The sequence below is a fragment of the Monodelphis domestica genome, chromosome 4 (genome assembly GCF_027887165.1).
Source record: "Monodelphis domestica isolate mMonDom1 chromosome 4, mMonDom1.pri, whole genome shotgun sequence".
Classification (NCBI taxonomy): Eukaryota; Metazoa; Chordata; class Mammalia; order Didelphimorphia; family Didelphidae; genus Monodelphis; species Monodelphis domestica.
The window spans coordinates 227,416,314-227,443,634 of record NC_077230.1 but is presented as its reverse complement, the minus strand read 5'-3'; the positions used below and the strand labels follow the sequence as shown (position 1 = coordinate 227,443,634).

Sequence of the window (27,321 nt, the reverse complement as noted above, 5' to 3'; positions counted from 1 at the left end):
TATGACCAAAAAGCCAGAGGTGAAATTCAGTCTTTAAAAACCAGAATATAACAAATAGACACAAGCGACTTCACAAGGCAGCAGGAAACTGTAAAACAAAACCAAAAGAATGAAAAAATTGAGGAAAATATGAAACATCACATTCACAAAACAAAATATTTAGAAAATTGTTCCATGAGAGAAAACTTAAGAATCATTTGTCTACAAGAAGACCCATGACAAAAGAAAGAGCCAGGACATCATCCTACAGGAAATAATCCAAGAAAAGGTCCTGATATTCTAGAACACTAGGGAAAAGTGGAGATTGAAAGAATCCACAGATCCCCTGCTGTATTTAATCCTCAACTGACAACACCTAGGAATGTTATAGCCAAATTTGAGCACTACCAGACCAAGGAAAAAATATTACAAGCTGCTAAGAAGAAGTCATTCAGATACCATGGAACTACAGTGAGGATAACACAGGATCTGCCTGCATCTACATTGAAGGATCAAAAGGGATGGAATATGATATTCTGGAAAGCAAGGGAACTAGATCTACAAACATGAATCAACTACCCATCAAAACTGACTCTATTCTTACAGGGGAAAGTATGGTCATTTGACAAAATAGAAGAATTCCAAGCATTTATAAAGAAAAGACCAGACCTGAACAGAAAATTTGATGCCCAAACACAGAACTCAAGAGAATTATCAAAAGGTAATTAAGAAAGGAGAAAAAAACACAAAAACAAAACAATAAACAACTTTTTCTTAAGGGACTCAATAAGTTAAAATGATACATTGATAACTCTTAAAAATTGTTTTTATCAGCTGGGTATCTAGAAGAATTATACTTAGAGGGAACAGTGACAAACTGTATAGAATGAAATGCCAAAACATAAGTATGTATATAGGTATATATATGCATAAATAAATATATACATACACAATTAGAGTTTTAAAAAGGTTAATAGTAAGAGAAATGGGAAAAGAAACAAAATGGGGTAAATTTATATGTCACAAAGAAGCTCATGGCAGGGGGGTGGGTGAGAACATCAATACACTGGAAGGGTGAAGAGGTTGGAGATAGGAAATACTCACTTCTTAGGTGCACTGAAATTGACTGAAAGAGGGAAGAACAATCAAATCCATTGCGGCAGAGAATTGATTTGTGCCCTATAGGGAAGTAGAAGTGTAACAAATAGACTGGTGGGGAGGGAAGCAATACAAGGGAGGGAGAGGGTGGGGGCATAGTTTAAAAGACGGTAAAGAAAACAAGACAGTAGAAATGGAAGTAAAATAAGGGTGGGAATTACACAGACTGATTAAAAACAAAACACTGGTATAAAAGGAAATAGTGAAAGAAGAAAGGGCAGGACTAGGAGTGGAAATCAAAATGCTGGGAAATACACAGCTAGTAATCACAACTCTGAATGTGAATGGAATGAACTCACCCATAAAACGCAAGGGAATACCAGAATGGATTAAAAGCCAAAACCCTACCTTATGCTGTCTACAAGAAACACATATGAGAAAGGTAGACACATATAGGGCAAAAGTAAGAGGATGTAGCCAAATCTATTGGGCATCAACTGATAAAAAGAAGGCAGGAGTCACAATCATGATATCTGACAAAGCCAAAATAAAAATAGATCTAGTCAAAAGATATAGTGAAGGTAACTACCTCCTGATAAAAGGCAATATAGACAATGAGGAAATATCAGTACTCAACATGTATGCACCTAATGGCATAGCATCCAAATTTCGAAAGGAGAAAGTAGTGGAGCTCAAGGATGAAATAGATAGAAAAACTATACTAATGGGAGACCTGAAAGGGAGACCTTTCCTTTATTAGAACTAGATGAATCAAACCAAGAAATAAATAAGAAAGAGGTAAGAGAAGTCAATGAAATATTAGAAAAAATTAGTAGATATGTGGAGAAAAATAAATAGGGACAAAAAAGAATACACCTTATTTTCAGCAGGACATGGTACATTCACAAAGATTGACCATGCTCTAGGGCATAAAAAATTGCAAACAAAAGAGCAGAAATAATAAATGCAACATTCTCAGACCATAATGCAATGAAAGTAATAATTAGTAAGGGTACATGGAAAGGCAAATCAAAGATTAATTGGAAATTAAATAATACAATTCTCCAAAATCTGTTAGTTAAAGAACAAATCATAGAAACAATTAAAAATTTCATTGAAGAAAATGACAATGATGAGACCTCCTTTCAAAATCTATGGGATGTAGCCAAAGCAGTACTCAGTGGGAAATTTATATTCTTGAGTTCATATATTAACAAATAAGGGAGGGCAGAGGTCAATGAACTGGGCATGCAAATTAAAAAACTAGAAAGTGAACAAATTAAAAATCCTCAGATGAAGACTAAATTAAGAGATCCTAAAAATCAAAGGACAAAATAATAAAGTTGAAAGTCAAAGAACTATTGATTTAATAAATAAGACTAGAAGCTGGTACTTTGAAAAAAACAAATAAAATAGACAAAATACTGGTCAGTCTACTTAAAAAAAGGAAAGAAGGAAACCAAATTGACAGTATCCAAGATGAAGAGGGAGACCTCACCTGTAATGAAGAGGAAATTAAGGCAATCATTAAAAATTATTATGCTCAATTATATGGCAATAAATATGGCAATATAGGTGACATTGATGCATATTTACAAAAATATAAATTGCCTAGACTAACAGAAGAGATAGAATACCTAGATAACCCCATATCAGAAAAAGAAATTGAACAAGCCATCAAAGAACTCCCTAAGAAAAAATCCCCAGGACCAGATGGATTCACAAATGAATTCTATCAGACATTCAAAGAACTAATCCCAATATTATATAAACTATTTGACAGAATAAGCAAAGAAAAAGTTCTACCCAATTTCTTTGATGATACAAATATGGTACTGATTCCAAATCCAGGCAAGTCAAAAACAGAGAAAGAAAACTACAGACCAATCTTAATGAACATAGATGCAAAAATCTTAAATAGGATACTAGCAAAATGATTCCAGCAAGTGATCACAAGAGTTATTCACTATGACCAGGTAAGATTTATACCAGGAATGCAAGGATGGTTCAATATTAGGAAAAGCATCCACATAATTGACCATATCAACAAACAAACCAACAAAACCCACATGATTATCTCAATAGAGGCATAAAAAGCCTTTGACAAAATACAAAACTCTTTCCTATTGAAAACACTCGAAAGCATAGGAATAGAAGGGCCTTTCCTAAAAATAATAAACAGTATATATGTAAAATCATCAGCAAACATCATCTGCAATGGGGATAAACTAGAAGCCTTCTCAGTAAGATCAGGAATGAAGCAAGGATGCCCATTATCACCTCTATTATTTAACATTGTACTAGAAACTCTAACGGTAGCAATTAGAGAAGAAAAAGAAATTGAAGGTATTAAAATAGGCAGTGAGTAGACCAAGCTATCACTCTTTGTAGATCATATGATGGTCTACTTAAAGAATCCTAGAAAATCAACCAAAAAGCTAATCGAAATAATCAACAAATTTAGCAAAGTTGCAGGATACAAAATAAACCTACATTAGTCATCAGTATTTCTATATATTTCATAGACATCTCAGCAGCAAGAATTAGAAAGAGAAATTCCATTTAAAATCACCCTAGACAATATAAAATACTTAGGAATCTATCTGCTGAGACAAAACACAGGAACTATATGAACACAACTATAAAACACCCTTCCACACAATTAAAACTAGATCTAAACAATTGGAAAAGTTTCGATTGCTCATGGGTAGAATGTGCTAACATAATAAAAATGACAGTCCTACCCAAATATATTTACTTATTTAGTGCCATACCCATTGAACTACCAAAAAACTTTTTTACTGAATTAAGAAAAATACATAAGAAAGTTCATTTGAAAGAACAAAAGTTCAAGAATATCCAGGGAAATCATGAAAAAAAATGTGAAGGAAGGTAGCCTTGCAGTCCCAGATCTCAAACTATACAATAAAGCAATGGTCATCAAAACAATATGGTACTGGCTAAGAGACACCAAGAAGAATCAGTGGAATAGATTTGGGGTAAGTTACCTTAGCTAAGACAGTCTATGATAAGCCCAAAGATCCCAGCTTCAGGGACCAAAATCCACTATTTGATAAAAACTGCTGGGAAAATTGGAAGACAGTTTGGGAAAGATTAGGTTTGGATCAACATCTCACACCCTACACCAAGATAAACTCAGAATGGGTGAATGACTTGAATATAAAGGAGGAAACTAATAAGTAACTTAGGTGAACACAGAATAGTATACATGTCAGATCTTTGGGAAAGGAAAGACTTAAAGGCCAAGCAAGAGTTAGAAAAAAATCACAAAATGTAAAATAAATCATTTTGATTACATCAAATTAAAAAGGTTTTGTACAAACAAAACCAATTCAACCAAAAGTTAGAAGGGAAACAGCAAATTGGGAAACAATCTTCATAACAAAACTTATGACAAAGGTGTAATTACTCAAATTTATAAAGAGCTAAATCAGTTGTACAAAAAATCAAGCCATTCTCCAACTGATAAATGGACAAGGGACATGATTAGGCAATTTTCAGATAAAGAAATCATTAATAAAACCATTAATAAGCACATGAAAAAGTGTTCTAAATCTCTTATAATCAGAGAGATGCAAATCAAAACAACTCTTAAGTATCACCTCACACTTAACAGATTGGCTAATAACATTAATTCATTGCTGGTGGAATTGTGAATTGATTCAACCATTCTGGATGGCAATTTGGAACTATGCCCAAAGGGCACTAAAAGACTGTCTGCCATTTGATCCAGCCATAGCACTGCTGGGTTTGTTCCCCAAAGAGATAATAAGGAAAAAGACTTGTATAAGAATATTCATAGCCGCACTCTTTGTGGTGGCCAAAAATTGGAAAATGAGGGGATGCCCTTCAATTGGAGAATGGCTGAACAAATTGTGGTATATGTGGGTGATGGAATACTTTTGTCCTCAAAGGAATAATAAAATGCATATTCCATGTGAACTGAGCCAACCTCCAGGAATTGATGTAGAGTGAGAGGAGCAGAACCAGGAGAACATTTTACACAGAGACTTGATACACTGTGGTACAGTCGAATGTAATGGACTTCTCCATTAGTGGCAATTCAGTGATCCCAAACAGCAATACACCTTGAGGGGACAAACTGTGGAAGTGGAAACACCGAAGAAAAACAACTGCTTGATTACATGGGTTGAGGGGGATATGATTGGGGTTGTAGACTCTGGGTGAACATCCTAGTGCAAATATCAACAACATGGAAATGGGTTCTGATCCAGGACACATGTAATACCCTGTAAAATTGCACATCGGCTATGGGAAGGGTGGGGGAGGGGAGGGAGGGAATGAATATGATTCTTATAATCAAGGAATAATGTTCTAAATTGACTAAATAATAAGAATTAAAAAATCTAAACAGGAGAGTGTATGTTTTCTCCTCAATATGAAATCATTGGAATTGGTTGATCAGGGAAGTCCCATGGTTGGATCTTCACTGTGAAGGAAATTACTTTGGCAGCAGTGTTCGAGACAGGTTGGAGTGGTGAAAGGTTTGAGGCCCGAGACAAATTAGGAGGCTGTCATAATCATCTGGGTGAGAGGTGATGGGGCCTGAACTAAGGGGTAGCTGTGTGAGTGGAGAAAAGGAGCTGCTTATTATCATTATTGTGATGGCTGATTAGACACAAGATTAGAGGTGGAGAATGATGATTCAGGATATTGCAGAGTTTTGCTGGAGGGATGGTGGTCCCTTCAAAAGAAATGAGGGGAAGGTTCAAGAGGAAAAGTAATGAGTTCAGTTTTAAACATGGAGAGCTTGAGATCCTCGATTTGCATACATAACTCTATCTATGAGTCATCTGCATAGAGATGAGAATTAACCCTAAACCTATAACAGTCTGTGAAGATAATATATGAAGGCAGAAATTCTCTCTCCCTCTCCTTCTCTCCTTCTCCCTCTCTTTCCTTCCCTCCATCTCTCCCCCTGTCTCAGTCTCTATCTCTGTCTCTCTTTCCATCTCTCTCTGTCTCTCTCTCTCCCTATTTCTCTCTCAACATAAATATATATGTCATTTATATCTATGTGTGTATATTATATATCTGTATAGATGGATAATTTAGTTAGCATGTACTATGAACCAAGTTCTATGCTAACTTTTGGGGATTCAAATCCAAACCAACACAACAACCCTTACACTCAAGGAGCTTACATCTTAATAGAATTCAAGGAGCAAGACAACACATATTAAGGAGTTGGAAAGATGGTGGGGGGAAAAGAGAGAGGAAGAGAGGGTAGTAGAGGGTACAGGATGGAATCTTGGAAAACACACAGACTTATGGAGAAATTATTTAGATAGCAAGCCAGTAAAAGAGACTTGAGAAGGATCAATCAGAGAGATAAGACAACCCAGAGAGAGTAGGGTCATGGAAACCCAGAAATGAGAATTTCCAGGAGGAGAGGGCAGTGAGCATTGCAGCAGATAGGTAGAGAACGAGCCTGAGAAAAGATTATAAAATTTGGCCATTCAAGTATCTTTGGTAACTTTGTAGTGAACAATTTCAGTTAAGTTATGAGGTCAGAAACCAGAATGAAAAGGATTAAGGAATGAGTGAAAGTGAACATGACTAAGGAAAAGGAGGGAGAAATAGAGGCCCCCAATCCTAGAGAGCTTTTTCCCAGGAGTGAGAAAGGGAGGAGAGAGATAGGATGATAACTTGAAGAATCTCTTTTTTTAAGAATAGGAGAGACATGTTTGAAGGAGGCAGGGAGAAACCAGTGCAGGTAGAAGGAAGGAGGAAGGGGGAGAGAGGAACACACACACACATACACACACAGTAGGAGGGACTGACAGAGAGCAGAGAAATTTGAATATGGTCTGCTGAAAAAGAGGAGATCTAGTACATAACTCTTGGTAAGAGGTTGGGGAAAAGGAGAGAAAGAGATGATCATGTCTGAGGGTTTTAAGATGAAGTGAATGAGAGACTGAGGAAGTTCCTGCCAAATGGCCTCTTGTAGAAGTCAGAAAACAACAGGATTCTCCAGAGAGATCTGTATTGTCTTCCTGGGGCCTTGGTATCTTCATTGCTCTGTGTTTGGTACTTTTCTCCCATTGGCAACAATTAGGAATATAACATTGATCACACTGTTAGTGGCCTCTAAACAGTTAATCTGCTTCCTGGCACAGTTGACAGTGTAGAAGTTGAAGTCAGCCATGCTTTACATAGCCAGGTTTTTATTTATTTATATGATTGGTAGTAAGCAAGGAAGAATCAAGTTAGTCCTGTGGTTAGAGGAGCCAGGTTGGAGGAGAAAGGACTTTAAAAATTTTAACTTTTCCCAAGACAAGGTTCCCTTGGTGCTGAAGCAGAGACAGGATTGGCCAGAGCAAAGAGAGGCTCCTGTTTTCTTCTTTTCAATGAATTTTTGAAAATTGTATGCCTTTGGAAACTTGTATTGTAGCCAAACCATTTTCATTGGCCTCTGCCAGGCTTTCCTAATCTCCCCTCCCCCTCCTTCTGTCTCCTGTTCTCTCCGTCACCAGTCTTAATACATGGGCATACACAGACAGCAGAAACTCAAGCAGGGAAGTAAAATTTTACTGATGAAAATGGCAGGTGGTGAACAGACGAACTGAAATTTTCCACACATAAATGTTGGGATACAAAATAGAGGGAGTGATGAGCCTGTGGTTTTATAGGAATTGGGAACTTGCAGGTGAGGAAGCCTCTTCCACTACTGCAGATTATTAGTACCTTCTCTTCAATTCAATCTTAAGAGAATTTTCTAGAGCAATGAGAGCTACAGTGATTTCGTCAAGATCACATATCACACAGCTACTATATCTCAGAGGCAAGACTGAAACTCAGGTTTTTGAGACCAGCCCTCTGGCCCTGATACTCCTTGTTGGGATACAGAGTCAAGAAATCCCAAATTTTTAATACTCACAGTTCATCTGCATTAAGTTTGCTATGTTTAGTTTCCCTGGTTTCTTTAAGACACCAGATTTTCATGACTTCATCTCTTTTCTAAGGAATTCTGGGTGAGGTGGCTTGTCTCCTCAAATTTGTCTTAGCTTTCCAAATGACTCTTAAGATATCATGGATAGTCTGTTTTAATTATATTTTAGTACATAAAAATAAAATATACACATCTGTATATACACATATACTTATACATGTACACACACACATTTGCCACAAGCTTGAAATAGGATCAGACTTGGGATCTAGGGATGTCTCATCTCATCCCAAAGGCAAAGAGCCTTGGATTTAGAATTAGGAGATTTAGGTTCATGCCCCAGTTTTGATACTCACAGCTGTATAAATGTGGGCCACTCATTACTCAACTTCTCTGTTTCCTCATCTTTAAAATGGGGATAATAATAATTGGAGTATCTACCACACACACAGCATTGTGGTGAGGAAAGCACTTTGTAAGCCCCTAAATTTTGTAGAAATGTGAAGGGTTATTATTTCTCTCTTTTCCCCTCTCCCTCTTTCTTCTTTTCCTCCCTCTCCTCTGTTTCTCTCTCTTCTTATATCTAGAAATAAATCTTCTCTATACATTCTTTCTGTATATTCTCTATATATTTTTAAGTCACATAATTAATTGCAAAGCTATTTAGAAATAGTTTTGGGTTATTCATGCCACTTGCTTCCTTTGATCATCATGAATTATCGTGATTCATTGCTAGAGTTCTTTATGGGGGTACAAGTAACTATCCTTTTTTCAGTTGCCTCTGTACCTAATTTTAGCTTCTGGAGTTAATCTATTCAGACTCTCTAGGCAGCCTATTAGCTTGTTCACACTATGTTAGTTTACACTATGGTTTTTATAAGACCTTTGGTGTTAGATGATGTACTTATATACCTTTTGATTTTTATACAGATTAATTTTGGTCCTATGTGCTATGCCACAGACTTCACTTTCCTTTGTGGAAACAGTACAAAAATGGCAGCCCCCTCTTAGCATCCCTCAATGTTTAGGCTCTATTTTGCTAGCTGCCCATATCCTCTTTGTCCCCCCCCCACCCAATCCCCCAAACAAAGCAAAATCCCAAGCCTTGTTTCTTCTGCTACAGGCACTAGATCTGTGCTTTCATTAGTACAGGAAATACCCAGATGGGGAAACTCTTTCACATTCTTGGCAACATACAGTCTTATAGAGTTATCTAGAACACTGAGAAGTTACTTGCCCAGAGTCACAAAGTCAGTTTGTATCAGAGGCAGAACGTGAACCCAAGACTTCCTGGATCTGAGATCATCTTTCTACTATACAATACCTCCTCTACCCATGCCTCTATCTGGACTCTTTCTGAAGACCAACTTTCCTAAAAGGACATGTTTAATGGAGGTCTGGGAGAAAAGAAACACCAAAGTTAAGCCCCCGATTTCTTTTTCTCTTATCCTCTCCTCACTGCCTACAAAATGTTCATTTCCCAATTCCTTTTTTTTTTACAGTATTTTCAAGGGTCTGGGATGGTATCAATGTGGGTGTTTCCTCCCCTGATACAGTCTTATCTTGTTGAGGGCTGATACAATTTCAGAATTCATTATTTTGATCCCATAGTGGGGGCAAACTTCTTCAAACTGAGCTGGGTCAGTCCTTCGATGAAGACCTATTCTCCTAGCCATCTTGGTATAGGATATACTAGAGCTTGTGTTCTATTGCCATAGCTGGTGAGGTTTCATTAAAAAAAATTAAAATCCCAGACTTACTACCACTTTCTATACACTCCCCACTTCTCAATTTCATTTCAATGCCAGATTTATAGAATTGACTGATCTCAGAATTTATGCCCATGGTCTTTACTTCCTGACCATTTATTCCAAAACCCTCTGCCAGATCTACTGACTGTTTTATAATTCTTCTCTTCCTTGTATGGTATTTATTTCTTTTGACTACTCCTGCCTCCTAAACACTATCCCTTCCATCGATTTCCATGACATTTCATTCTCCTGCTTGTCTCTGTCTTTCTGAGCCCTCTTGTTTTACCCAGTTTCAGAACTGGGAGGGATCTCAGGGGCTCTCTAGTCCAATCCATACCTGAAAAAGAGTTCCCTCTACAAAATGCCCCAAACTAATGGCCATCCAGCTTTTCTTTAAAGACCTTCAATGACAGGGAAGTCTTCACTTTCCATGACAGGTTATTCATTCTGCTTTTAGAATTTTACATCTTGTCTTTTTATATCTCCAAATAAATGAGAACTTTTCCCTTTATATGAAACTAATTTTGCTTTTATGTAATTCCTACCCATCATTCCTCATTTTGCCTTCTTGGGCCACATTAAAAAAAAAACACCTTTCTGCCTTAAAATCAACACTGTATATTGATTCCAAGGCAGAAGAGCAATAAGAATGAGGTGGTGGGTATTAAGTGAATTACCCAAGGTCATATAGCTGGGAAGTATCTGAGGCAAGATATGAACTGAGGAGTTCCCATCTCTAGGCTTGAGCCACCTAGGTGCTCCCATCTCTAGGGTCAAATTGAACTAATCTAACCCTTCTAGTTTTTAGCCCTTTAAACATTTGAAGACAGCAATTAACTGATCTTTCTAGGGTATAAACTTGAAGCCATTTACAATCATGGATGCACTTTTAACTTTTTTAAACATGTTATCAAATGAAACATTCTGTCAGTTAACAAGTATTTATTTTTACTCTTAACTTTCTATCTTAGAATTGAAACTAGGTATTGATTCTAAGACAGAAGCGTAATAAGGGCTAGGTAGTTAGTGTTAAGTGACATCTGAGACCAGATTTTAACCCAGGTCCTCCCAGCTCCAGGTCTGGCACTCCATCCATTGTGCTACTTAGCTGTCCATCTTTGTCTTCTTTATTATATATCATCATGATCATTAAATTTTCTTCTCTCATCTTCTTCATTATTTTCTCCCTTCCTGTAGACACACGAGAGACTCTCTGACCCTCTTCTTTTTCTATACCATCATTTTTACAGTTCCCTATACCCCTTGGGTAATGTCTAATTGCCTTCCTTTGAGTTCCACATCCACTGTCTTTGAGAAATGAAATCTTTGCAAGCTCTGTTCATGATAGGAGGTAGTGGGAGGGATACCCTCAGTTGGGCCTTCACTGCTGCATGATGAACCTTCTACTCTCTTTTGTGACTTTGTCTCATCACCACGGTGACTCTGCAATCTTCTCTCTCTTTTTCAAACTCTCAATTGAACCTGACCTATCACACTTTGAGTTAAATAGCTTAACTTCCTACTTCACTGAGAAGATTGAGACCAGAGGGAATTCGTATATCTTAGAGCAGAAGGGGGTCACTAGAGTTTATTGATTAGGGAAGTGACAGAGACAGACCTATAATTAAGGAAAAATCACTTTGGCAGCTGTGTGAAGGATAGATCAGAAGTGAAATGGAGAAAGGCTTGAGGCAGGCAGGACATTTAGGAGGTGGTTGTAATAAATGTTGGAATAATCCAGTTTAGAGGAGATAAGAATGCAAACTTAAGATCTGTAGGACTGTTGTGTGAACAGGAAGGATAAGAGAGATGCTGTAGAGGTAGAAGTGACAAGATTTGACAATTAATTTTTTTCATTTAAAATGATTATTTTTCAGTATACTTTTATTTGACAGAAAATGTTGACAACTTTTAACACTTGAACCAGTGTGAAAACAGTACAACTTTTAAAATAACTTGAAAGTGTAGCATTTTTTCTTGAAACCTAGCATTGGGATTTGTCTTTTTTTAGAACACAAAATGATAGGTAGCACAATAGTCTACTTGGGGTGAGGGTGAATTAGGAATAGGCGATGGTATTGAGGTTGCAAACCAGGAAGCCTGGGAAGGTGGTAGTGCCTTTGGTAGAAATTAGGAAGTTTGGAAGAGTAGTGAGTGTTTTTTTTTTTTTAAATCATGAGTTTTTAGTCATCCTGAAGCTGTCTCTGAGATTGTTTGGAATCTCTAGTAAGAAAGGCAGAAGACACCTGTATTTATCAGTATAATAATATCATCTCATTTTGTCCTCAAAATATTTCTAGGATGTAGAAGCTATTATTTTGGCCATTTTACAGATGGAGAAATTGAATCTGATAAAAGTGAAGTAATTTGCCTATGATCACACAACTAGTAAGTGTCTGAGGGAACATTGGAGCTCAGATCTTCAACTTCAGGCCTCTGGCTTTATGTGCATAGAGTGAGATACGTATTTGAACGATCATATTCTGGAGTAAAATAAAGTTTCATGTTTGGCCAATCTGCAATCCTTTTTCCTGTGTTGTTAATGTTAGTTATTTATTGAAACGGGACACTATAATTCTATTTGACCATAATTACTCAGTTACTCAGATGTACCTGAGAGTTCCTCAGTGTAGGTCCCCCTTCAGTGATGTAGGTCACTGTTCTGTCCATCTATACCTGCTCATTTTAGATGACCAATCATATTTTTCCATTGAGTTTTCTCAGTGCCTGCCATGTTTTCTTGGCATACGGAAGCTATTCATCAAATAAAAAATGACCAAAGAAAAATTATATCCCCCTTATATGCTTTTATGTATGAAATCATTGGCACCACTGTCTGCCCTCTTAACCCTAACCCTTTATTATAGGAATGCTGCCTAGAGACATAGAGAATTGGAATGGTTTGCCCTCTCACTGTTTGTTAGAGTGACTCTAATCTGATGTAATTAATTGAAGTTCTTTCTCTCCCTGGCAGCATCTTTTGGGCAGTCAACAGCAGTCTTCTGTCCAGCTCTGGGTCTCTTTTGGCCGAAAGCCCATGCGAGCCGCCCAGTTTGTCACCAGGCATCCCATTAATGTGAGTGGAATTGGATTGTTCAGGGGAAGGGAGGGTCTTCCCACTCACCTGCTCTTGTCAGGGTTCCTGTGGTTAGAGGAGAGCCCCAGGGATGTCCCTTGTGGTTGGAGATGTCAGGGGGAGGCTTTGGGCACTGTGACTTGGGGCGCTTACTCTTTGTTCAGAATAATTTATCTTTTTTCAGTATTTGAGCTAGATCTGACCTGGCATCTTTATTGCCTCAAGTAGAAGAAAGAAGGTCAGAGCAGGCATCTGGTGCCACAGAGTCAGTCAGCCATTATCAAAGGACAGGAAATCAAGCCAAATAAAAACACATTTTTAAAGTACCTGCTTCACACCCAGTTCTAAGTATTCAACCATAGTTCAGGTCCTGGAGGGAACTACTGGTATAGTTAAGGAGATTAAAAAATATAAAAACAGTCAGAGAATGATCCAGCCATCCTTGAATCCTCAAATCCAAAATCTCCAAATTCTTAAATCAAGGAATCAAATTTATGATACAAATTGTAAAAACTAAAGGAATTTATAAGAGTGAAAACACCAGCATGGGCTAAGTTGAGGAAAGGATTCTTGGAGGCAGTGGCATTTGATGAGGGCCTTGAAATTTAATATAGGTCGTAGATTAGCAGAAGGATGAAGAGATGCAGGGGGTACATTTGGGCAAAGGGAATCTATCAGCTTTTAATCCAACAGGGATTGTCTATGTTTGGTTCTTTAGGAGTTAGGAGTAAATTATCCAATTTAATGATTATCCAAACTTCTTTTCCCACTTCACCTCCTCATTCCTCAGCTTCCTTCTTTGTGGCTATTCGGGGATTATTAATACCCACTGTTCCCACAGAGAAAAATGGAATGATCAGAAATTTAGATTAATGTGTATTTGTTCCTTGACAGCTATTTTGGCAAGGGTATACAAGGGGAAGGAGAGAGAAATCAAAAAGGAAAAATAAGTTTTTGGGGATAACCTTTGGACTCCTCAACCTGGAGGACTGTTCTTCAAGCCTGGCTGGCCTTGGTTTCTCTTCCCCTTTCCTGCCTATTCCCAGTAGGATCAGAGGACAGAAACAATGGCATGAGCTTCTTTGCCAGAGCTGGGGAGATAGGTGTGCTTGCCTCCAGCCATCCCCACCTTCAAAACTCTTGGAAGGCCCTTTCTGGGCTTGTCTTGGGGAAAGTAGACTTCTCCTGACCTGTTTCTTGGCTTTGGTCCCAAAGGAATATTACATTGCGGATGCCTCGGAAGACCAGGTGTTTGTGTGTGTAAGCCACAGCAATAACCGCACCAACTTGTACATCTCTGAGGCAGATGGACTGAAGTTCTCCCTGTCATTGGAGAATGTCCTTTACTACAGTCCTGGAGGAGCAGGCAGTGACACCTTGGTGAGGTAAGATGACAGCCATACCTTTCCCTTCCAGCTCCCTTACGTCTCTGTCCCCACCCCAAACTCTTGACCAAGAAATCTACTATTTGAGGTCTTTAGGGCTACCTCAGCACAGGCAGACTTATTAACATTATGGTGAATTCTTCAGTCATTTGTTTTTGTTTATTTGTTTGTTTTTTGAGAGATCAATATAGTGAAGAAATCATTTGGAAAACATCAAACCAAGGGGAACCAGTATTATTGATATGACTTACTTGCAAGTAGCTTAGAATAAAGCCTCATTATTTCTTCTTTAAATGAAACATTTGATGGGAGGAAGAGAACATGATGGCGTCCAGATGTGATTTCACTGGTTCTGGGGAACTCCCAGTGTAAAACATCTTTGTACCAATGCAGAGGAGCAATTTGTTTTGCAGTTTATAGACTTAGGGAATCTTTGAATCACTTGTATAGTTCTCTCCATGAAAACCAGAAGTTTGTAAGCACAAAGGATTTGGGCTTTTTTCACCTCTTAAATGCTGAGCTTTTCCTTATCTCTCTCTCCCATTCCTCTCCCTCTTTCCTTCTTCTGTACTCTCCCATCAGGTCAGAGCTTTGGGGAACTCTTGAAGGGTATAAATTGGTTAATGATCTAAGAATGGAGGCTATGAAGGAGTAGTCAGACCTGTAGGAAGAAGAGTCTAGCTAGAAGGAGGTGGTCAGCAGTGTCACGGGCTGCCAAAGATTTTAGGATGAGGACTGTATAAAAACTTTGACTCTAGTAATTCAGTAATTGGGTTTAGTAGTCAAATAATCCTTGGTGGTCTTGGAACAAACAACTCTAGTTGAGTGGCATTAGAAGCCAGACTTCAAGAGGTTGAGACATGAATGGGAGATGAGGCAGTGGAAGCAATTAGTATAAACAACTTTTTATGGGGATTTGGCTGTGAAGGGGAGGAGATCTATCGGACATCTTTTTTTTTTTCTAAATATTTTCCCATATTTACATATTTCATTTTCTTTCCCTCCCCCCTCCTGGATTTAATAAGCACTTTCACTGGGTTAAAGAAATGTTACCATTTATACCTATTTCCATATTATTTTTTTTCCATAGAGCAGTCTTTTAAAACCAAAACTCTCAATCATAGATCCATATAAATAAATAAGTCATTTATTTTTCTTCTGTGTTTCTGTTCCCATAGTTCCTTCTTTCCATGTGGATAGCATGAGCATGCTTTTTCATAAGTCCCTTGGGATTGTCTTGTAGTAGCAAAGTCCATTGTATTTGATTGTTCCACAATGTTTCAATTTCTGTGTATAAGGTTCTCTAGGTTTTGCTCATTTCATTTTGCATCAGTTCCTGGAGGTTCTTCCATTTCATGTAAAAATCCTCCGGTTCATCATTCCTTACAGCACAGTAGTATTATAGGATATATACTGAGGGAAAGCCCACAGTAAAGAAAAGAGGCCTGGATTTGGAGTTAGAGGACTTGATATAAAACTTATCTCTATCATTTGTTGTTTGTGTGCCTCGGACAAGCCACTTAACAGCTGAATCTTAGTTTCCCCATTTGTAAAATAAGTTTGTGATAACATCTAATAATCCCTTCCAGCCAGTATCTGTGGTCTGGTGATGATTTTTGAAGGACTTGGGAAAGGGCAGGTAGGAGTAATAATTGGGCACCTTTGTCACATCTCTGAGACTCAGTTTCCTCATTTGTAGAATGGGGATAGTAATGCCTAGAGCACATGTATTACCAATTTCTTATGGAGGTTCTTATAAGAGAGCACATTTAAAGTACTTTGTAAACTCTAAAGCACCAGATCTCACTTATGGCATAGATGGAAGACTGTGTTGGGCTTGGAGTCAGGAAGAACTGGGTTCAGATCCTTCCTCTGACCTTTGCTAGTTGCATGACCCTGGGGAAATTACTTAACTGCTTCAAGCATTTTTCCAGAATGCATTTATGGAGTCATAGAATGTCCTTTGTCATTGGAGGGAGCCCTCTTAGAGTTTTGCATGCTGACAAAATAATAGCCCCTGGCATATACATATATTAATGTCAATTATTATTCCTTTTCCTGCTACACCTATTTCCTCCTCCTCAAAGCATCAGAAAAAGAGAAAATATTAAGAAAGTTGAGGTCCAGAGAAGTCAGGCTTCTTGTTAGAGATCACACAGCTTATCAGTAGCAGAGTTGGAATTGGTCCCTTGAGCTCCTATTTCTTAGCCCAGTGCTTTTCCATTCCTGTCTTGCTGTTGTTACAAAGCAGCCTGTTCTATTAATCATTCTTATTTTCACACAATTTGTTTTCCCTTAGGGCTTGGTCCTGTTCTGATTGGTACATTTGTATGGTCCCATATTGTCTGGTTTTTTGTTTTTTTTAATTCTAGTTAGAAGGTGAACTGGCAAGTCATAGAGAGAGGCCTTTTGTCCAAGCAGAAAGGGCAATGGTTTTGGAGTCAAAGGAACTAGGTTAGAAATCACCTTCTACTTCTGTTCTACACCCTATCTTTCTAGGATGATTCCACCTTACTCCCCACTCACCCATTCTCTCTATCAGTTGTAAGGGGGAGAAAAGGGTTTTTTTTTAAATAAATGGTTGGACTGGATTATTTAAGAATAGGTTCACCAGGAATTTTAATTAATTCCAAGAGATTTATTTATAAAATATAGAAAGAGTGAAGTAAGAAATCAGAGAGAGGATAGGGTAAGATATCTAGCCTAAGCACTAAGTATTTTGCTCCAACCCCTGGCTCAACCCAGGCAGGGGAGTTTAGTCCTTAACCAGAGAGGCCTGGGCTTTGAGCCGAGGACCTGGGGATGCAGGGAGCCTCTCTCCTGAGGCTAATCCCTTAGAAAGTCCAGGAAAGGAGTCAGCTCTTTCACTCACCACATGTCAGTCCAAAGGGAGAGATTCAAGGACAGTCTTATCAGGTACAGGGTCTCAGGTCTAGTCAGTAGATTCTTTACCAGCCTCCAACTCAAACTCGGAACTCCAGAAGAAGTTGAAGTTCTCCCAGGAAGTTGTAACTCCCTTTTAAAGACACTTTCTTTTGCGTCACTTCCTGTGCCTTTCTCCACTTTTACATCTACCAATTATAGTTGAAGCTTTCTTTAGGCCTGCCCAGGAGGCAGTCATTTTGATTCTGATTTGTCATCCACTATTGCACACATGGATCACAGACCTCCCCCACTCAAATGTGAATGGGGTGTTTATACTTTTGGTGATTAAATCTAAAAAATGGGCAAGGGAGTTAATTTAATCTTCATACAGTGACATCAATATACTTGAGGTTTGTGGTCCACAGAATTCCATCTTCTGCCTCACTGCCTTCTGTCCTGGGATCCTCTCCTTCATTACTCTCCCCTCTGGAAATCCCTAGCATCCTTCAAGGCTTAGCTAAAGGGACCTTTTCTGATTCCCCCAGTTATTAGTGTTCCTTCCTCCTCAGATTTCCTGTGGTGGATTTTTGTAGCATTTACTTATTAACATAAATTCCTCCTTCTTCCCTCTTCTCTTGCACACATAGTAGAATGAATGCTGCTTGAGGTGGGAGCTGTTTTCATTTTTTTCACCTTTATATCTCCGGTGTCTGGAATATTGCCTAGTCTATGGGAGGTGGGAGAGGTCTAGACCTTTGATATGGAACTTCTAGTGAGGGAATTTCCTCTACCATTTAGGCAGCAATGTATATTCTTAGAAAGTTGTCTGAGGAGCAGCTAGATAATACATGGATAGAGTATCAGGCTTGGAGTTGGGAGGACCTGGGTTCAAATGTCACCTCAGACACTTCTTACCTCTGCAAATCACTTGACCCCAGTTGTCTAGCTCTTACTACTTTTCTGTATTAGAAATGACACCTAGTATCAATTCAAAGACAGCATAAGAGTTAAAAAAGAGAAAGAAATACTTCTTGACTAACTGATAGAATGTTGTTTCATTTGACAACACATGTTTTTAAAAAAATCTGGAGTGTATCCATGATGGTAAAAAGTATCAAGTTTATGACCTAGAAAGATCAGTTGATTGCTGGCTTCAAATGTTTAAAGGGCTATTAACCTAGAGGAGGGGTTAAATTAGTTCAATTTGGCCATAGAGATGGGGTCAGCTAGGTGGCTCTGTGGGCTGAGAAGCAGACTGGAGAAAGGAGGTCCTGGGTTCAGATAAGGTCTTAGACACTTCTTAGCTGTTGTAACTCTTGTCAAATCACTTAACCCCTATTGCCTAGCCCTTGTAGCTCTTCTGTCTTAGAACCAATGCTTAGGTAAGGGTTATTTAAAAAAGAAAGAAGAAAGTTATATGGGCCCTGATTTATCCTCAATCTCCCAGATGTGTATGTCAGAGATACTTCAGTCTGTAGGTCTTTCTTACTCTGAGCCTGGCTCTTTTGTCCATTCTTCCAGGCTACTTGGCCCAAACATTTAATAATGGTTGTTATTTGAGGGAATGTCAGTTGCCTTTCTTAGACCCCAGTTTTCTCATCTGCCAAAAATAAAGATTAGATTAGGTAATCTTTGAAGATCCTTTCAGTTCTAAACTCTGATCTTGCATTAGAAGGCTGATTTAAACTAGCTCCCTCCTGATGTGAAATGGAATACTATATGGTTTCCAAAGCATTCTGGGCTGAGTAGGACAGAGTTTCATAACTAGTCTTTAGACATTTTTTTAAAATTCATTTATTCTTTTTAAATTTGAAAAAAGGACTTTTCAGTAAGACCCAAATAAAGGTGGTGCTTGTAGTTAGCAACATTTAGAAATCTAGGTATTGGAAGAACAGCCATACCAAGGAATTGTCAGGCCTCAGTGACGATGCATGGTTGAATTGTTAAGAAGATGGAAGGCTGGCTGTGCTTGTCTGTTGGATTCTGCAGTCAGTGCATCTGAGGGCAGCCCGCAGGGTAGTGAGCTGCATAGCAACTACCCTTGCTGAGATGCATGCTGGAAGGCTGTAAGGAGAGTGCTACAAACCAGGGCAGGTCAGGAATGAAATGGAAAAAATAACCTCTCACACTGCAGAGAGGATAAGGTTAGGGATTTCTCACAAGAGATTGACAGGAGCAAAGAGAGGAGAGATGGAAGGTTGGTTTGGGAGAAAAGCAGAATGTTTTGAGGTTTAGGAAAGGATGTATTTGGACTAGGAAATAAGAGATTGCCAATTTGGGGAAATTGACCTGGAGAAAGGAGTAGGACTTATTTTAATTAGGGAAGCACAGACGTCCCTGATGTTTGTAAAGAAGCCATTAAATTTGAGATAAATTGATTCATGATGATAGAATAAAAGCAGGTTAAGAAAATTGGTGTAAATATGGAACAACAAGATATTAAACCTTGAATAGACTCTAAGGAAGGCTAATGGACAAAAATAACTGAGCTACACTGTCTCTCCCTTGTGCCTCCCCCTAACCCCTTTTTAAGGTTGAAGACCTCATTTCATATAATATTTAGGCCATAGCTTCTGCATTTTATCTGAAGTTTATGTATCTTACACAAGTCCCTGACTCTTGGCCTCCATTTTCTACCATCTTCCTCAGAGAGAAGAAGCCTTTTTTTCCCCTCAAGAAAATTATGTTCTCTTTAGAAAAGTGGAGAACATTTCTGTAAGTAGATGTAAAACCTGTCTGCTAAGGAAGAGGCAATGAGCTTTAATGAATCAACAGCTGGCCTTGGAATCAGGAAGAATCCATGTCCACATTCTTTCTTGAATACATATTGGCTATATGACCTTGGAACAGTCACTCCAGTTCTTATTGCTTTTGGCCAGTGGTGCCAAATCTCAATTAAATCACAACCTTGTAGGCCATATGTTGATGAGAAAACCCTAAATTAACATTGTCTAGATTGTATTGCATTTTTATTTTGATAAGTATTTCTCAGTTCAATTTTCATGTGGTTCAGCCTACTGAAACATTTTTCCAGGGCTTGATGGGTAAGGCTTTGAGTTTGACACCTCTGCTAAGCAACTGAGAGGAAGCTTTTTTGTTAAAGCAAATGTTGTAGATTTTCCTTTTCCCTGGAGGTTATAGCACAATAGCTATGAATTGCTAATGAAATTTTCATGGTCAAAATTTTTATTTTTATTGTTTTAACTGGACTTGCAATTTCACTGGTATAGGGAACTTTGAATGAGGAATAATTATTATCAGTACATACCAGCACACTCTCTAGGGCACTGAGATTAATAATCGCTATAATAGTTAACAGTTCTATAGCACTTAACTATGTGCCAGGCACTGTGCTAAGTGTTTTACAGTTATTATTTCATTTGATCCACCTAACAACCCACAGAAATGGGTTCTGTTATGATCCTCATTTTACAGATGAGACAGACAGAGGTGAAGTGACTTGGCCAGAGTCACACAGATACTGTGGTTCTGAGGCTGAATTTGAATTGCAGTCTTCTTGACTCAAAGTCTAACTTCCTTTTCACTATATCACATGGCCCCTTTTGTTCAAACAGTTGAGGGTAGGAACAGGGGCATAAAAAGCAAAACATTTTTCATCTTGGACTTTTATTTAAGCAGCTGTGAAACCTGCAGATTAAAAATATAAAACTGTTTAAAAACTTGTGCCTGAAATATATGTGTGCCAATCTCATAGGATTATTATGGTTATATCCTGTGCCCTAATTTAGAATGAAACTGTTTTCCAAACATAAGCACCACAGTAGTTTAGCTAGCCACCAGGGAAAAGAGGTGGGTCTATGAGATTTGCTTAGGATCAATAGATTGGTTTTGTATAGTTGGGCACCATGCCATCCTATGCCTTGAACAACCGTAGTCGTTCTGGTACAATGGAGAAGTAGTAGTAGTAGTACTGTCTGCCCTGCCTTTATGCCCATCAGACCTTGGGGACTTCCACCTGACCTGCTGACATAACCTAAGAGCCCCTGGGTCTTACCCTCATTTTCATGCTGTTATACCTTATTTATTCCAGAACCTCTCCCTTTACTCTGCAATGGAGCTCTGCTGTGTGTATATGTGTGGCCTCCTCAAGCTAGAGTGTGACCTCCTTGAAAGCAGGGGCTATTTGTATCTCGAGGGCCTACCACAGTGCTTGGCATCTTCCAAGTGCTTAATGAATGCTTTTTAAAAAAATCATTTATTCATTCATTAGAGAGCTTTGCTGATCCCACAAGAAAGAAAGAGAAAATGAATTATTCCCTTCTAGTCTTCAACATAAGTCCTTAGAGAGGTTTCCTTGGAGCTACAGGTTAGAGAATCAGATTGAATGTCTGAACAGTGGCATGGCAGTTCAGACTTCAAACCTCTCTCTCTTGAATCAGTGCTGCAAAAAGTATCTGGAAACCAAGGTGATTATCCTCAGCACCAGAGCATTTTAGAGAATTTCCATAGTCGAGAAATGATGGGGTTTCTTAGACCTGTTTTTGCATCATAGTGATGATGAAATTATTAAATAAGTCATGTTTCTGTAAGCTCTTTGGTTACAATTCTGTGAGTTGGATTATTATTCCTATTTTCTGGATGAGGAAACTGAGACTCAAAGGAGTGAAGTGATTTGGTCAAGATTTTTACGGGTATCTTTGCCAAAACGAGTATTAGGCATAAGAACAAGCTTCATATAGAGCCACTGCCTTTTCTATTAATCTCCTTTGTTTCCAGGCTGCTCATCCTTCTGAGTTATCTCAGAGGTTTCTTCAGAGCTGCTGATAGGGTCAGCTTTCTTCAGCTTTTAGGAAAATAAAATTACTCTATGTTTTTAAATATTAGTCAGCTTTAATGCTTGGTTTTCCATTTTCCAGCTCTACTCACTTTCTCTGGTTGTAGGTACTTTGCAAATGAACCTTTTGCCGATTTTCACCGAGTGGAAGGAGTCCAAGGGGTTTACATTGCCACCCTGATTAATGGGTCTTTGAGTGAAGAGAACATGAGGTCGGTCATCACCTTTGACAAGGGAGGAACCTGGGAATTCCTTCAGGCTCCAGCCTTCACTGAATATGGAGAGAAAATCGACTGTGAGGTATCAGCTGCTTTATCTTGCTTTCTGTGTTCACAAGGAGAAAAGTGACTGTAACCTACAATGGTTTACCTCTTTTAACCATTAGAGGAAAAATGCAAAATTAGAAAAAAAAATAAGCTGACATAATAAAGGAACTCCATTATTATTACATGGTGCCAGCTTTTACCAGTATATAACACTATAGTAATTATAATTTCTCTAAGAGTTCCGTAGTCACATTCATATGTTAGAATTATTTTTACAGTTTGTCCTGCCTGTGACCCCCATCTGTCTTATTTTCTCAGAAAGATACCCATTAAGATTTTTTTAGCTTTATTGACCCTTTGGGTTTCTTTTTTTATATCACTGTCATTTCCCATTACTCTGCTCCTTCCCCATGCTCCCGTGTAACAAAAAAAGTAAGAGAAACAGACACATTGACAATGTCTGACAACATATGCCTCATTCTATACCCTTCCTCTACCATCTCTCTGCTAAAGCCAGATTTCATCACCAAATCCTTTAGAATCACCATTGGTCATTGCATTAATCTGAATTCGAATGTCTTTTCATATTATTTTTCTTTACATTATTGTGAAGATTTTATATATTTTTAATCTTGCTTCTGCTTCTTACTTTACTCTGCTTCAGTTCAAATGTCTTGCCAAATTTCTTTGAGTTTTTCATATTTCTTTTACAGCCTAATAATATTCCACTAAAAGCATCTAGTACCACATTTTGATACACCTTTCCTCAAACAGCATCTACTTTGTTTCCATTTTTTTCTTTATTATCACAAGAAGTTGCTGCTTTGAATATGTTGGTATTTAACACCAACTAAGGGACAAGATTTCACTTGGTGGATCTTTAATCATTTATTTATCCACAGACTTTTACCTCTCTGCTCCCCACCCCACATCCTGGTCTCTGCATTGTGACCTTGGGAGTCTATATACCTTTACTCTAGCTGTACATAAGGATTTGGAGCTGTAGGATGAGCTGGGCAAGAAAGAACAAGGAGAAAAATAGTTCAGTTCATCCTTTAATGCATTTAAATTTGAAAACATCAATCTATTTAGAGAGATATAATTTATATGCAAATGCTCACATATACATGGCCCCCTCTTAATAACTTCAACTACCTCAATATGTGGCCCTTTGGAAAATTCTAACAAACACTCTGCCCCTCAAATAGAGATCCTTTTTTTTTGCTTCACTTGGCACCAGATCCCAGTCCCTCACTGAGGTGTCTTACAGAACAGAGAGGCCTATGATAACTTCAAATAGAACCTTTGGGGTTTTAGGGAGGCCACCAGGGAAGTGGAAAGGGCTGAGTCCCCCTTGAAAAACACTACTGCTACTCTTAAAGTTTAGCTAAGGTAAAATTTTCTCATTTTTGCCTCTAAATTGTCTTTGTTTTCTTCTGACAAATGTATTTACTTAAGAACTGTAGAGCTGAGTATTAATCAGGCTTTAGTTTCTATTTGTGATGTCAAACAGTGAAAACCAGAATGTGTAGGAACAGTTAAAATATGATTGCCTTCAGACACAGGAAAGTCATAAATGAAAAGACTTCCTTACAGGTGAAATAAAAAAATGAACCTGGAAAAAGGGATTTAGCAAATAAATATTTCTTTGAGATTCTGTTCAAGTTGCTCCAGTTTTCATTCCCCAGTGATAAAGCTGGCAAGTTGAATAGTCACTGGAGAGAACTTTTTGAACAGGAATTTGGAGATCAGGAAATTCTTGCTCTGGTTATTACCTGCACTATAAACATATACTTGGTTTTTGTAGCTGGAAATTCTAGGCTCTCTTCTGAATATGTTGCCAGACAGTGATCTTTAGGACTTTGTTATTATTGTGGAAGTGGGAGGGGGTGGGGAGAGAGACAGAGAGACAGAAAGATTAACAAAATGTTATGTCTGGATTTTGCATTTTGTCCTTTTCTGGTTATACAGTCTAAGGGCATGAACCTAAGTGATAATGGCAGTTTTGAAGAATTTGAGTCTTATAGTAAAAATTTTGTTCCTTATGCAACAGACTTTAATTTTTAATCCTCTGCGAAAAGGGAGCATTTTATATGACCGCATCTCCCTGTGTTGGTGTGTGTGGTGGTTTATCAGCCAGAGCCTTTCTGGTTTCTAGTTCTTGGTTTTCATTCTATCACTGTCAGAATTGCTTAAGTCACATTTAAAAACCTGTCTCCACTGACTTGGAAAATAAGGACCATGGAATCATTTCATTTTCCTTTAGTTCTGAGTTGCTTGAGAGGTTCTCTGAGACAGAAATGGAGAGAATTCTATTCCTTTTTCTTCTTGAGTTGGCATTGATTCCTAGTGGCAGTTTTTTGAGATTCTTTTTGAATAGATGGTCCTCCCAGCCACTCCTGTCTTCATACCTACCACCCTAGGGGAGTAACTGGCTCAATGTCCTCTTCACCTTGAGGGATGTGGACTTTGAGTCTGATTCCCTTTAAGTGAATTTTTCTTCCTTCTCTGTCTGGCATGATGCCTTTGCACAGTGGACTTAGTTTTCATTAGGAAATCTAAGCCTTTTATCAGACACTAACCAGTATCTGGAACTTTTGCCTTGCAGCTTTCTCATGGCTGTTCCCTTCACTTGGCTCAACGCCTCAGTCAGCTGCTGAACTTCCAGCTTCGGAGAATGCCCATCCTCTCCAAGGAGTCAGCTCCAGGACTCATTGTTGCCACAGGTATGTGCATCTTGTCTGGCTTTTGCCTTGTCTTTTTGATATGTTGTATGATTGTCAAAGCAGTGGTGTTGAGCAGTATGGCAAGGTTGCTTGTTGAATGAGGTGAATGGTTACTGTGCACATTGTGAGAATTAAATACTGGTTTGTTTTTTTTCTTCCCACTTTAGGGTCAGTCGGAAAGAACATGGCAAGCAAGACCAATGTGTACATCTCGAGCAGTGCTGGCGCCAGGTGGAGAGAGGTCAGGGACTTTCTCTTATCCAGCCTTTGGTTTGTCTTTGGGAGGGTGGGCTCTACATTTGGATCCCAAAACATTCAAGGAGTCTAAAAGATTAAAGATAGAGTGACGCGCCTATGAGACAAAGTGTAGAAACCAATTAGCATTGTGTAGAGAGAGTCCTAGACTTGGAGTCAGGAAGACCTGCTATTACTATTGGCTAATAGAATATAATGCTTTAAGGTTTGCAAAGCTCTTTACATATATAATTTTATTTTATCTTCACAAACAGTTCTGAGTGACAGGTACTCTTTGTTGTGTGGTTGCTTTTCGGTTGTGCCCAGCTCTTGGTGACCCCCTTTATGGTTTTTCTTGGCAAAGATATTTGAATGGTTTGCTATTTCCTTCTCCAATTAGCTTGTTATATAGATGAGGAAACTGAGACAAACAGAGTGAAGTAAGCTAGTAAGAATCTGAAGTTGCATTTGAACTCAGTCTTTCTGACTCCAGTCTCAGCACTTTAGCCACTCTACTACCTAGTTGCCCATTTACACATTTTCTCATTTGATTCTCTCTATCATCCTATGATGTGGGCACTGTAGGCATTATTGGATTTTGCATATGTGGAAACTAAAGGTCAGAGGGCTTAAGTAAACTTGCGGTTTGTCTCTCAGCTAGAGGTAGAGGCACTATTTGAACCCAGGACTTCTCAACTTGTAGTCCAGAATTTGATCTACTAAACCTTGTAAAATTCAATATATCAAGTATTTATTGAGCATTTTTCACATTCTCTGGTTAGGACTGTGTGGAACACAGAAGTAAAAGATGTGGTTTCTGTCCTTAAGCAATTGATAGTCTAAGTGAAATTATAAAACCTAACCCATAGGATTGGGTTATAGGATTACAGATTTAGATCTGGAAAGGGCCTTAAAGTTTATATAGTCTAGAGCTCTCTCTTACAGATAAGAAGCTGAAGCCCAGATAAATTAAGTGATTTAATGGTCACACAAGTAGTAAGTGAAAAGGACAGAATTTGAATCCAGTCTTCTCATTTTAGTCAAAGACTCTTCCTACTGCACTAATATAATAATTTAAATTTTATGATTACTAAAGTACTATAACATTCATTATATCTATAGCATTAATAGCAAGGGCTGCCAGTTATGTAACTCTTAAAGCACTTAATAATAGCTAACATTTATATAGTGCCTACTTCATGCCAGGCACTGGGCCAAGTGCTTTATAAATATTAGCTCATCTTATCTTCACCACAATTTTAGGAAGTGAATGGAAACTGAGGCAAATGGAAAATAAGTGACTGGCCAAGGACACACAACCAGGAAGTGTCTAAGGCTAGATTTGAACTCTCAAGCCTGACTCTATGCACTGTGCCCTCACTGGCTAACTTAGCTTGTATTTGTCCCTCACAACAGGGATCACAGATAGAATCTTCATTTTACAGATTAGGAAACAACTCAGCCAGCACTATTTGCAAAACAGCCCTGTGACGTAGGAGGTTGTTTGATCCAGACCTGAAAGAGCCTGTAGAGATCATCTAAGCCCAGCCTTTCATTAAACAAGTTGGGAAGCTGAGGTCCAAAGTCACTTAGAAAGTCAGTTGAACTTAGACTTGACCCGAGGACTTCTGATTCCCAAGCCCAGCCTTTTTTTTTTTTTTTAACTGAAGCGGATTGCTTCTCTCAAGACAGTTTTACCTTCCTGGGCTTTCATTTCCTCACCTACAAAATAAGGGTACTGGTCAAGAAAAAGTCCTGTCTAGCTCTAAATCCTGGTTTTATTGTATTGTGTGTGAAAAACTGAGAGGTATAGAGCCCACATGCCACTGTATTCAGAGAAGGATCGCCAGGGCTAGAAGAGTAAAAGCCAACAGGCACACACAGTACAACAAAAGCGGGAACACTTGACAGGTCTGTGTGTCATCCTTGCCCAGACCCCCCGGGAATGATTCAGCAGCTGCTTTTGCTTTCCCTGGCGTTAGAAGTGCTTTTTGAAATTGGGTGTTCTCTCCCTTGGCCAGGCTTGTGGTTTGCTTGTATGTTCTGATGTTGGTGTAATCTGGTATTTGAACATCTGCAAGCAATTTCCTCTTGTGAAGAAAGAAGGATCTTTCCCCTCCCCTCCCCAGCAAAGTGGTGTGGTCTGGTGAATTCTGGGGCAGCTACAAGTGTCTCCCAATACATGGCCATTGTACAAGGGGCTTTATTCATA

At 38.5% G+C, this 27,321-nt stretch overlaps 1 protein-coding gene across 1 annotated transcript in view; it reads left to right on the top strand.

Annotated features, from left to right (window-relative positions):
- The window catches only part of SORL1 (sortilin related receptor 1), a 226,561-nt gene that overhangs the window by 68,438 nt on the left and 130,802 nt on the right, over positions 1 to 27,321 (top strand). The window contains exons 7-11 of the mRNA XM_001370225.4: positions 12,737 to 12,838; positions 14,054 to 14,223; positions 21,991 to 22,183; positions 24,758 to 24,875; positions 25,043 to 25,116. Of these exons, the coding sequence (XP_001370262.2) occupies positions 12,737 to 12,838; positions 14,054 to 14,223; positions 21,991 to 22,183; positions 24,758 to 24,875; positions 25,043 to 25,116 (657 nt within the window). The remainder of the gene's footprint in view (positions 1 to 12,736; positions 12,839 to 14,053; positions 14,224 to 21,990; positions 22,184 to 24,757; positions 24,876 to 25,042; positions 25,117 to 27,321) is intronic.